The sequence below is a fragment of the Haemorhous mexicanus genome, chromosome 17, assembly GCF_027477595.1.
Source record: "Haemorhous mexicanus isolate bHaeMex1 chromosome 17, bHaeMex1.pri, whole genome shotgun sequence".
NCBI lineage: Eukaryota > Metazoa > Chordata > Aves > Passeriformes > Fringillidae > Haemorhous > Haemorhous mexicanus.
The window spans coordinates 14,496,365-14,508,008 of NC_082357.1; the positions used below are offsets into that span (position 1 = coordinate 14,496,365).

Consider the following 11,644-nt stretch of genomic DNA (forward strand, 5'->3'; position numbering starts at 1 on the left):
TGTTCCAGTGATTGGAAAGAGCAAGATTTGGCTGGATGCTTTCACAGTAAAAGCTTCACTGTTTTATGTAGGAAGGAATAATTAGGGAAAGCTAAGGTGTCACTGCATCAAATTTAAAATTTAAATAATATTTTAATAAGAAACTCATTAGTTTGACAAAAATAACTTTCATCAGCTAGCAGCATCACAAAGGCATGTCTCAAAGTCTGAGGAAGAACTTGCCTTCAAATTCATGAACCATCTAAAATGAGGGCTTTTCCTGAGGACTGCAGCTGAGCTCCTCCCAGGGCAAGCCCCAGATCCAACTCCTCTGCACCTGACCCTCCTTCACTGGCAGGGACAACCCAGGTAAAGGTGACAAAAACATGGAATGTTGCTCAGGTAACATCAACTGAGAAGGAACTTAAATTCCCCACTGTGGAAAGCCAAGGACTGAGCAGAGCTTGGCAGCCCTAGTGTCTGTCCTCGTGGCCCTGATCCAGCTTTTCCCTGCATGGAGAGGCCAGGAACAACACCAGGATGGTGCAGGGGATGATGCAGTGCAGTTTTCTCCACAGACTCAGCTTCCAAGTGCTTCCTTGAAATGTTCAGACTTTCCCAATCTGCTCAGCAGAAGAGCAGCTGGAAACAAAACCTGGTAGTGGAACCACTTTTCCAAGCTGGTTGAACCCTTGCTGAAACAAATGGCATCCCTCGGCAGGAGCGGGCTGCAACCAGCCCCTCCAAAAAACACTCAGGGACTTGTTCCCAAAGTCCAGTTCCTTGTGGCTCCTGCAGGGTTCACAACCCTGGTCCTTGCAGGCTCTCAGAGCTCCATCCCAGCTCAGTGGTTCTGAGGGCAGGTTTTCCTTGTGTGCCCAGGCTGGTGGCAAATGCTGCAGGTCCGTGGCTTCTTGGCAGCAGATGCTGAGGAGAGATTGCCTGGTCTCTTGGCCTTGCTCCCCAACCCTCTGGAGTATCCATTGCTGCCATAGTGGTTCAAAGAGTCATCTCCAGAAGGGCCTAGAGATAAACAACTTGAATTTAGGGATCTTTGAAAACATAAACAGGTGAGAAACACAAGGTAAGTTCAAAATAGATCAAAGATTCTAGATTATTCCTGAATCTGCACTGGCTTCAGACGTTTCTGAACAGTGAAATGTTACCCATTTGTCTTGCAGCATTAGAGACATGTGGGAACAGCACAGGGGAAGCTGATCTGCCTGTTTGCATGCTCTGGTCTGCAGCTAAAGCAGAAACAAAACATGGCAGAGAAGAACTTGGGGTTTAAGTAGTTTTGAAAATTCAATTTTACCCCTTTAGGCTCAAATGTCTGAGGAGGAGGAGCATCTCTCATAGACCACATCTCCCCCTTTGTACCTGGTTATGTCCCTTTGTGTCAGTTCTCTCTCTTTTGCACCCTTGTTTTGTCATTATTTTTCTTTTCAGCATCTTTCCACACAGTTTCATCTCTGATCAAAGCTCCAGAATGACTTGCCCTTTCCCTGTACCCCCAAACTAGGGCAGAGGGAGCAGCACAGTTTCCCTGGCATGCCAGGTGGGTTTGAATGTCTCTATCACCTCCCTGGGCAGCTGCTCCAGAGCTCTGCCACCTTTAATGTAAAGAAGTTCTTCCTCATGTTGACGTCAAACTTCTTGTGTTTTAGTTTCTGTCCACTGCTCCTCATCCTGCCCTCACTGGGTAGCACCAAAAAAAGCCTGGCACCATCCTTCCCTGAGATATTTACATGCGTTAATGAGATCCCCTCCCAGTCTTCTCTTCTCTAGACTAAACAGACCCAGCTCCTTCAGTCAGAGAGATGCTTCAGACCCCCACCATCTCTGTGGCCCCCACTGGACCCTCTCCAGCAGCTCCTTGTTTTGTTCAGCTGAAGAACAGCCTGCAGCCCTGGAGTGTGCCCCCAGCCCCGCCATACCTGGTGCCACGTTCTCATCTGCCCACTGGAAGAAGCCACACTGCTGCTCCCGGGGCTTGGGGCAGGTGTGGAACTGCCTGCCCTTGTTGGGCCCGTCCTTCTGCACGGTGCGCGTCACCGCGGGCTGCTCGCACCTGCACACCGCGCCACCGCCTCCAGCCTCCGAGCTGCTGCTTCCCAAGGGCTCCCTCCCTCCTCCTGGCCGCTGGAATCCCGCTGGGCTTCTGCCAGCAGTGGGCTGGAGCAGCGTGGAGCTGCCTCTGTCCTGTGGCTGCTCGTCAGCCCAGAGGAAGAAGTTGCAGGTGCTGGAGCTGCACTTGTAGAACTGGCGGCCCTTGTTGGGGCCGTCCTTGCGCACGGTCAGCAGCAGCGCCTCGCTCCCACAGTTGCACACCACAGCGTTGCCATCGTCTGCAGCAGCTGGAGGAGCAGCCCTGGGGGTCCTGGAGGAGTTGATGGAGAGCAGGTGTCCCCTTGCCAGGTTTGAGGTCCCCCTGGCTTGCCTGGTCTCACTGCTGGATCTGTTCAGGGAGTTATTGGCCTGTAGGTGATGCCCTGGTTGGGTGGTGGACGATGCAGGTTGGGATGATCTGTGCAAGTACTTGAGGTCCAAAAGCTCTTTCAGCATCTCATCACAGCCTCCAATGCAGCCAACGAACTCCAGGGGCATCACAGGGGGTACACTGCCTTTCTTGAATTTAAACTTCAGTCTGCAAGGAAAGGAAGAGTCAAAGTCTGCCAGTTTTACATCAAGAGACCTCAAATTATACTCGGACTTTTATTTATTGTTTTGATTCTGTTATATGGAGGCCAGTTTCTCCAACCCCTTTTCTTTCCATCCCCAAGCTAAGTGCTGCTCCAGCTTTCCAAGACTGAAATGGAAAATGGTTGCCCAGCCTAGCCCATTGGAGTGGCATGACCTACCTGTGAACTGGATGGGGTTTACACACATCACAGATGCTCTCATCCCTGGTCACATCCACCACGAAATCGGGGAACCAGACTGCAGTTTTACAGGCTGGATAGCCCATGCAGCTGAGGTAGAACCTGCCAAGGGACAAAGGTGCTGGATGAGGAAGAGGCAAACTCAAGACAGTTGGGGATCCATTCTCGTGTCTTCTCGACCATCAGAAATTGTCAAAACTGCAGTTTTACAGGGGAAATACCTACTTGAGAAGAGATTCAGCTGAGTCCACACAGCTCATGTAGCTGGTGGAGTCAGCAAGCCGCAGCCCAAGGTTTCCAAGCTTTTACCAAAGGAGGTAAATGAAAGCCTGGAGAAACACAAAGCAACACAGAAGGCTACAAGAGGGAAGGTCACCAACCCGCCATTCTTCCTGGTCTTCAGGACCATGTCACTGTTGCACTGGGGACATTTCCGAACAGAAAGGGGCGTTGCTGGGTACACCTCATCCTGTTCTGGAACTTCTGCAGCTTCTCCCAAATACTGAGCCAGGGCCTGGTCCAACCTGTAAAGAAATGAGCAGAGCATCCTGCATGTCTCTGCAAAGAGCAATCAGGTGTTGCAGTGACTCAGAGCCTGCTGCCCCCCACACAGCCCCTCTGAGCTCCTCCAAGAGCACAGTGACTCAGCACCACATTTCTGGCACAGGAAAGGTGTGGGTACAACACCAGAGGCCAGTGCATGTTGCCATCCCCCAGTTTAATCTTAACTGCTCATCCTGGTTTAAAGCCTTAGCTGGAAGGAACTCCTGACAGCATGCCAGGCTTTGAGTCATCCTTTCCCACACAAATGCCACAACATAGGGGGCAGAGCTCCAGGGAAAGAGTGTGACAGGATCCCCCCACTAGAGGCTGAGCCCCAGAAGAGCAGCAGGCACCTCCCAGCAAAACAAAGCAAAAGGAAGAGGGCAAAGACACTCACTTGTTGGCTCTGGCCACAGCTTCAATGAAGACTTGCTTGTACTTCTGGACCTGCTGCTGCAACACTACAGATTTGTCTTTCTTCCCCTCACAGATCAGTTTTAGATCAGCCTCCAGCTCAGCTCGAAGGTCAGGCTTGGACATCTCGTAGCCCATGGAATCATAGCCTGAGGAATATGTGGAATGGTAAGTGAAAGGAAGGAGCCAGTAAGGCCTCTGCCACCTTTGTGAGGGCTCTCCTCTCACCTTCCACCAGCCCCATGCCCAGCTGGCCGGGCAGGAAGCGCTGATCTGCCGTAAGCCCCACGTACATCCGCGTCTTGATCGTCTCGATGTGCTCGGCGTGGGTGGCATCAGTCCCTGCAAGCAGAGAGATGTCAGTCAAATCAGGAGCCAAGAAGTGACTTGGCTCCTAATGCCATGGGTGAGGTTCTCCCCTATGCCCAGAGACAAGGACACAACTTATGGTGAGGAGCAGCACTGCCCTCATGCCCTGCTGGCACTGAGGCCAGTGAGGTGCTGGCAGCACACCCTGAATCCAAAATTTCCCACCTCCCTGGGTACTGGAGGCACTCTGCAGGCTCCTGAGGATGTTTGGACTTTGCCCTTTATATCCCTTTTTTCTGTACATTTCAGTAATTTCTTATCTACAGCAACATTTGGAGAATTCCCTGGGGAGAATTCCCTCTGCCAAGAGCAAGAGGCCACACTGCCCAATACTGACCAATGCCGTGTTTTTCCATGAGAGCAATGAGATCTGCTTCTGTGAGGAGCAGGGGAGGACTGGTTTCCCCATCCACCATCTCCACCGTGGTGGGCTGAAAGCGGGACCCTTTCTGATACAGCGGGATAACCTGGAGGGAAGGAGAGTCTCTTTGAAACTGCTTCCTGGTCCATTCACTCAGGACAAAGCTCTGAGTCAAACAGCCAGAAATGGTCAAAAGATGTTGTGCAGAGAGGTCTGAAGTTGGCAGTGAAGTGCTACTTTAGCCTCTCCCACTTATGTTACTCAAGGGGATTACCTTATCACTCCACTTGTCATAAGGATACACTTCCAGGTAATTTCTGGCCAGGATCATGAGTCCTTGAGCAATGAATTGCTCGTTGGCAATGTTGATCTCCACAGTTGTTTCCTGCCCTTTGGCATCTTGAGAGCAGCAAGCCAAGAAGTGGCGCACGATGAATTCGTAGAGTCTCTGCTCATTGCCCTGAGATCAAACAGTGAGAAGGGTGAGTGTCCTCCCAGGTTAACAAGACATCAAAAAATCAGTGGGATCTTGGGTGAGGACTTTGTGCTAATGACCATGTTAAGATTTTATCTTTATTTATCAAGCAACACAACCCACCCAGTTCCCTCTGGATACACCCACCTGCAGGTTGCTGGCGTATTTTGTGGGATGAATGGGAGGGTGAGCCTGATCAGATTTGGTTCCACTCCGAGGGGTTGGCCCACCCTCATCCAAAATCCTCTGTGCAAACCCTCCCCAGTTTGGGTCCTGTGTTTGCTGTTCTACCAAGGCAGAGAGGTTCAGCTCCTTGGGGAAAATGTTTGTCTCAGTTCGTGGGTAACTAATGAACCTTAGGAGGAAAGACAGGAGAGCACTTTGAGAGCTGCTCCAAGATGCTTCCCATTTCGAACAAAAGGCCATTTAGTTTTAGAAGAATTAAGTTTACCAAGCCAAGTCTTGCTTTCTTACCCTTTAGTATAGAGTTTTTCTGCTATTGTCATTGTTTCCTTTGCATTTATTTTCAGTTTGCGGGAAGCCAATTTTTCCAGTTCCTGCATTGGGAAGAGCCAGAAAACCCAAAAGTATTAGTGGATAATTCAAAGCAGTGAGTAAAACATCTGTTCAAAGCTCTTTTCAGAGAAACCCTACCCAGAGTTCAAACATACCACAGTGTCCAGGGGCAGGGGCCTCCATTTGCTCTTTGGCTTGCTCACAACATCAACAACAGTCGCTACCGGATCCTAAACAGAGTAAGCAAAACCCACATATCCTTCAGGAGTTTACACAAACTGCTCTTTAAAAGTCTTGAGCAAGACAGATAGAGGGAATGTTTGGCTGAATCTGGATTATGCAACTATTTACAAGCTTTCCTACCTCCATACACATCTGGTAAAGGACCAGGCACGCCGTGTGATTGAAGAGCCGGTTCCTCTTCCAGTTGAAGACCACGCTGCCATCTTCATGGTCGTGGGTCACTGTGATGGACAACAGAGCTAGCTGATGGAGAAGCCACGAAATGGAAATACCACAAAGGAGCTTGGAAACCTTCCAGCTCTGCTCAGTGTTCATGGCAGAGGAAGAGGAAATAATCTCTGGAGCGTTTTTTGTGTCAGTTGCTCCAATGATTTTTTTTTTTTATCCACATCAAACCCTCGAAGATGGAGACCAGGACTGGTTTTCTCCAAACATACCTTTAATTTTGTAGAAGGCTTCAGGAACAAAAGCCTGGATGGCTTTAAAGCGTTCAACTACAAATCCCAGTGTTGGGAACTGGCAGCTGCCATAGCTGATCAGCTGATCTGCTAAAATATCAGGGAAGATCTTCCGCAGCCTCAGAGTCTGGAATCTGGTGAAGGCAGCACCTGAGGAAACAAAATGGGCACCACAACTGAATACAACAATGTTGAATGATAATCACAGTACTTCAGATATTTTTAATATTCTGAGCATTAATTTTACTCTGTTTAATATTCAGCTGAAGAAGCTTGTCAGTGCTGCATGAGCTATAAATTTAGTATTTGCTTTAAGGAGAAATTTCCTCTTTTCATGAGGAATTTCTTCACAAAAGTGGCTTTTAAACATTGGAATGGACTACCCAGGGAGGCGGTGGAGTACCATTCCTGGAGATGTTCAAGAAACAAGTGGATGTGGCATTCAATAGTCTGGTTTACAGGAGGGGATCAGTCACAGGTTGGACTTGATCTTGGGAGTTGATGATTCTCTGATTCAAAGAGCACACTTCCAGTAAAACATAAGATGTGTTTTAGTCATATCTGATCTAAAAATCAGAGTGCATTTCTGCCTTGTGTTGAGGTTCCAGTAACAGAAGTTTACGTGCCTATCCTGAGGTCCAGCTCCTGCCTGACGTCGACGGCGTCGCTGGTTCTTTGGTCGGGCTGGGTGAGGTTCTCACAGGCTGCCCTGACAGCGTGAGGGGTGATCTCGGAGAACCGCGCCCGGAACACCTGCAGGTTTGGCTTTACTGCAGACACACACACAAGAGAAATCACAGGGATCAAACACCAACAGAAAGGAGCAACTGATAAACAGCTATTGAGAGAGTGTGCTGTCGACTGATTCTACAGCTTTCCAACAGCTGGATGCATTTCTGCCCCATCACAGCAACACATTTATTAGAATTAGCCAGCATTTAATCTGGACACAATAAAATTGAGAATTTGCCTCTGCTAAAGGAGATGTTAAACCATTAATGGAACTCAGAGTGCTGGAGATGCTCTACACACCAGCTCTGCATACGTGGATGATCTCAAAGCCAATGTTCTCTCCTTCTCGATCGCAGTCAGTCCAGATCACCAGGGCTTGGCACTGCTGGATTTCTCGTTCAAGGGTTCTCTGAGAGGAGAAAAACAACACAGGGAGAACATTCCAGGCCACTTGCTCTGTCATTTCATTTCAGAATGACTCACTGAACACCAAATGCAATGTGTTTCCATGGAGATGGGTTGTTGCAATAACATTTTGTAATTGTCTGTCTCAGGAGATCAGGCAGCTTTTAAAATAATTGAGTCATTTATTTACATCTAATTCTGTTTAAAAGTTTGGCTTGCAGCAGGTTGTACCACAATCTGTTTTCTAAAAATGTCTTTTTCTGTAGAACTGAGACACAATCATCAATTCCACCTTGTTGGAAAAAAACATTTCTATTTTTAGCTGTTCCTTCACTGCACTACTTGTACATGAACAAGAGTTTCAGTGCCACAAATGAACAGCATATACAGTCCTAGAAAATGTAGGAGGAATCTGCTAAACTGCAGAAATTTGGATCTTAAGGACAAAGGTAAGATCATCCTTTGGTCTGGGACAAGATTTGTTGAGCCAACCCCTGAGCTCAGTTTCAAAGCCTTAACCATGATGTACCTTGATATCCAGGTAATTTTCAGGGCAATACTTCTCAATTTCAGCATCAAAAAGAGCTAAAGGGTTGCAGCTATGCCTGGAAAACAGAGGAGAAACGTGTGTGTGCATCACATAAACGAAAACACTATTTGTGAGACACTAACTGGTGCTCTCTGAGTACTGGAATTAATGTCTTTTATTACAGGCCTTGTTTCAGACAACAGAGAGTTCACGTGAAATGCTGAGTAACATTTAAAAACAACAGAATGAAAAGCCAGCCAGAGAAAACAGCAAATCTGGAAGGCAACAAGCAGCTTCTCCTATCTGAAGCCCAGAGTACAAAAGGAGGTAAGGCAGAGAAAGCACCTTGCTTCCCAGAACAGCTCCTAGCTGCACAAAGAACACAAGACCATCCCATTTTGGAGTCAGTTTAATTCCCTGTGTCTGCCTTGATGTATTTTAACCAGTATTATGTCTTGGGGGGGTTTTAGCACTCTGAGGACAGGAATTTGAAGCAATATTTTGGCTATTTTCTATAAAATTTGGAACTCACCACCCAGCTCTGAGTCAGAGTCCCTCCCTGCCCCTTTGTCTTTGAGCTTGCAGTGTCAAGGATGGGAACAGGAGGTGACAGGCCCCTCCTGTGAGGGCCAAGAGGTGACAGAGCCCTTCCCCTCCCTGCCAGGGCCATGAGGTACCAACCATTTGCGAAATGGCATGATAAAATCATGAGCCAGTAAATGTCCTGACACGGATGTCATCACCATGGTAACGTTCTGCAAGAGACACAGCAAGGAAATTAGTGTCCATCACTCACCAAAAACTACCCACAGCCCCCAGATCTCCCTTTAGTTCTCAATTTACATTATTAGTGACACCTTTCTCCTGTTAATCCCACAATGGTTTGGGTTGGGAGGGACCTTAAAGCCCATCCAGTGCCACCCCCTGCCATGGCAGGGACACCTTCCACTGTCCCAGGCTGCTCCAAGCCCCATCCAACCTGGCCTGGAACACTTCCAGGGATGGAGCAACCAAAACTAATATATCATAACAAGCTCTATCCATGGCCTTATCCTCAATTTTTTGTAGGAAGCTCCCAGTTCTAAACAGCAACGTACTTTTGACTGACACAAAACCAGAAAGTTAAAATATTTAGAGCAACAAAACACCTGGTGGAGCCAAGAAAACATCTGACTTTTTCTCATCTTTGGGCAGAACATCCCCATGGCTGGAGCTGTGTTTTGTAACTCCTGACAAATGGCTTTTATTAATTAGTATTTGTACTTCATTAATCCAGCAGCAGATGGAGAGAAAACTCTTACCTGGCCAAACATCTGGTAGTCATATTCATAAATTTTGTTGAACTTGGAAAACCCTTCTCGCTGCAAGGAAAAGGAGAAGTCCTGAGTTTTTGGCTTTTCAAAGTACACAAATTCTTGACTTTTTTTTTAATTAAAATTTTTAACAGGAAACAAATCCATCCTGCCCTGCTTTGGCCACACTGGGATGGAGCACAAGAGGCACATGGCAAAGGAAAACCAGCCACTGGAGCTAATGGGAATTGCAGCAAGGGGATGGAAATCTCCTATATCATTTATGGAGGCACTGAAATGGTGATTTCCAAGGTAAGGGGATTTTAAACCATTCCTGAAGGTGGTGCCAGGGTTATCTGCCCATGAATAATGAGGAACTGATTTATTTAATGGGGCTGGCCAGTGTTTAGAAACTCCTATCTTGTTCCAAGTGACAAGCAGTGTCCCCAGGGCTACTCCCACCTCACTGGGACTCATGGAAGTTTCTAGATTGTGTATTTGCTGCTTTTTTTACAGAAGCAGGATGATGTCTTCATTGGGACTGTCAGCACCCAGGTTCTCAATAACACCTTTTATTCAAATAAAGGGGATTGGAGCCATGTGGGGGTCAGCCTCTTTTCCCAGGTGACAAGATGAGAGGGAACAGCCTCAGGCTGTCCCAGGGAAGGTTTAGGCTGGACATCAGGAAGAATTTCTTCATGGAAAGGGTTATCAAGCATTGCAAATGCCCAGGGAAGTGGTGGAGTCACCACCCCTGGAGGTGTTCAAGGAATACCTGGATGTGGCACGCAGTGCTCTGGTCTGGGTGCCAAGGTGGGGGTCATGGGTTGCACTTGGTAATCCCAGAGGTCTTTTTCAACCTCAGTAACTCTCTGATTCTGGTCTAGTAGCATCTTAGTTTGGAAATTCCTTAGTTTGGAAACAGGAAGTGATTATGCAAACTGTCACCACAGCAGCAGAGAGTAGAAATCTTTGGATTTTTCTTCTCCAAACCACAGCCTGTTTTGGCTTTATTTGGTGACCTCCAGTAAACCCCTGACACTGCTGATGCTGCAGAAGTGCTGCTTTTAGACAGGGAAATGCATGCCAATGGATGGTGTCAGTTTCTGAAGCCCTTGTCCTACACTAATCCAGGAAGGACCCAGGGAGCCCTCACCATGGGAAGGCAGAGGGAGCCGAGTTCCCACTCGACTTAACCCACAAGCACCTGAGACTCCCAAATACATTTGGGCAAGTGATGCTTGTCCACAGAACATTCTTGTACCCTCGTGTGCTCAAGGACAAAACCAGTACCAAGCGTGCCATGTGCTGATGTGAAATGGCCGTGCCAAGCTCTGCCGAGAGTGCTGGAGCTGCCACACACGACACGGACCCACCCCACCCCTGTCTCCGTGCCCCAGGGAGCAGCACGATGTGGCTGGGCCGTTCCTACCCGCCGCATCCTCCTGTTGGAGAGCAGCTCCGCGATGCCTCGGGCAGCATCGTTCTTTTCGGCCACGCACAGCACCTTGCGGATCCTCTGCAGCGCCAGGTCCTCCGCGGCCCGCGAGAAGCAGCGCCAGGGCTGGGGCAGCATCCTGGCCCTGCGGAACAGCCGCACGTACAGGTTCATCCCAGGAGGTGAGGCCAGGGCATGCTGATGCTGCTCCGCGTCCCGGGGCCGGATGCTGCCGGGATGGAGAGATCGCCGGTGTCACCGCTCGGCCACTCCGGGAGGCTCAGGGCAGCCCCTCGGGGATGGAGAAGGTGTCACCAAGGGCAGTCCCCCCTGCAGACACGCGGGGGTCGGGGGTCCCGCGGCCCTCTCCTGCCCTGCTGGGGCTGGGGCTGCCCTCTCCCCCACAGCCGGGGCAGCGCAGCCCCCTCGCCATCCCCGATCCCCCTGGAGCTGTCCCTTGCCCGGGGCAGCGCAGCACCCTTGCCACCCTGATCCCCCTCGGGCTGTCCCTTAACGGGGGCAGCGCAGTCCCCTCGCCACCCCTGATCCCCCGGGGCTGTCCCTTACCCGGGGCAGACCTTTTCTTTTCCTTTCCCTTTCTTTTCGCCCTTTTCTCCCTCCAGTTTCCCCTCACCTCCCAGACCTCCCGCGCTCAGCTGTCGCTCCCCCTCACCGTCACGTCCTGCCGTAAAGCGCAGACGCCGCGACGGCACGGAACTACAACTCCCGAGATGCTCCGCGGCGCCCCTCCCGCCGCCGCTCCGCCTCGGTTTTTCCCCTTTCCCGCCGCGGCTGGGAGCGTCCCACGGTCGGTAACGACAAAGGCCAACGACGGAAAATATAAACAATTCCAGCTGAGGAGGAAGAGGAGGCGGTGGCGTCGTTTCCTGCCGGCGGGGTCAGAGGCCGCGCGTCATGTGACTCCAAGATGGCTGCGGGGCCGTGAGGAGGCGGCGGCTCCGGCCATGGCGGTGGCGTGAGGGGGACACGGGGCTGCGGCAGCGGCGG

At 49.9% G+C, this 11,644-nt stretch overlaps 1 protein-coding gene across 4 annotated transcripts; it reads right to left on the reverse strand.

The window, feature by feature from the left end:
* Positions 1–112: 112 nt before the first annotated feature.
* Positions 113–11,511, reverse strand: TOP3A (DNA topoisomerase III alpha). 4 transcript variants are annotated; one of them, XM_059861364.1, is made up of 20 exons: positions 11,310–11,511; positions 10,631–10,865; positions 9,208–9,267; positions 8,588–8,661; positions 7,907–7,982; positions 7,273–7,381; positions 6,867–7,010; positions 6,220–6,390; positions 5,903–6,003; positions 5,695–5,769; positions 5,498–5,580; positions 5,171–5,378; positions 4,823–5,008; positions 4,525–4,654; positions 4,047–4,160; positions 3,802–3,967; positions 3,242–3,385; positions 2,841–2,963; positions 1,917–2,626; positions 113–1,002 (listed from the first exon to the last, which is right to left on the reverse strand). In XM_059861364.1, the coding sequence occupies exons 2-20, from the start codon at positions 10,808–10,810 to the stop codon at positions 824–826; spliced, it is 3,033 nt and encodes a 1,010-aa protein (XP_059717347.1). In that variant the 5' UTR covers positions 10,811–10,865; positions 11,310–11,511; the 3' UTR covers positions 113–823. The 4 variants fall into 4 exon arrangements, with proteins under 4 accessions (XP_059717347.1, XP_059717344.1, XP_059717345.1 ...); XM_059861361.1 differs by having other exon boundaries at positions 11,271–11,511; XM_059861362.1 differs by having other exon boundaries at positions 10,631–10,928; positions 11,271–11,328.
* Positions 11,512–11,644: the final 133 nt, after the last annotated feature.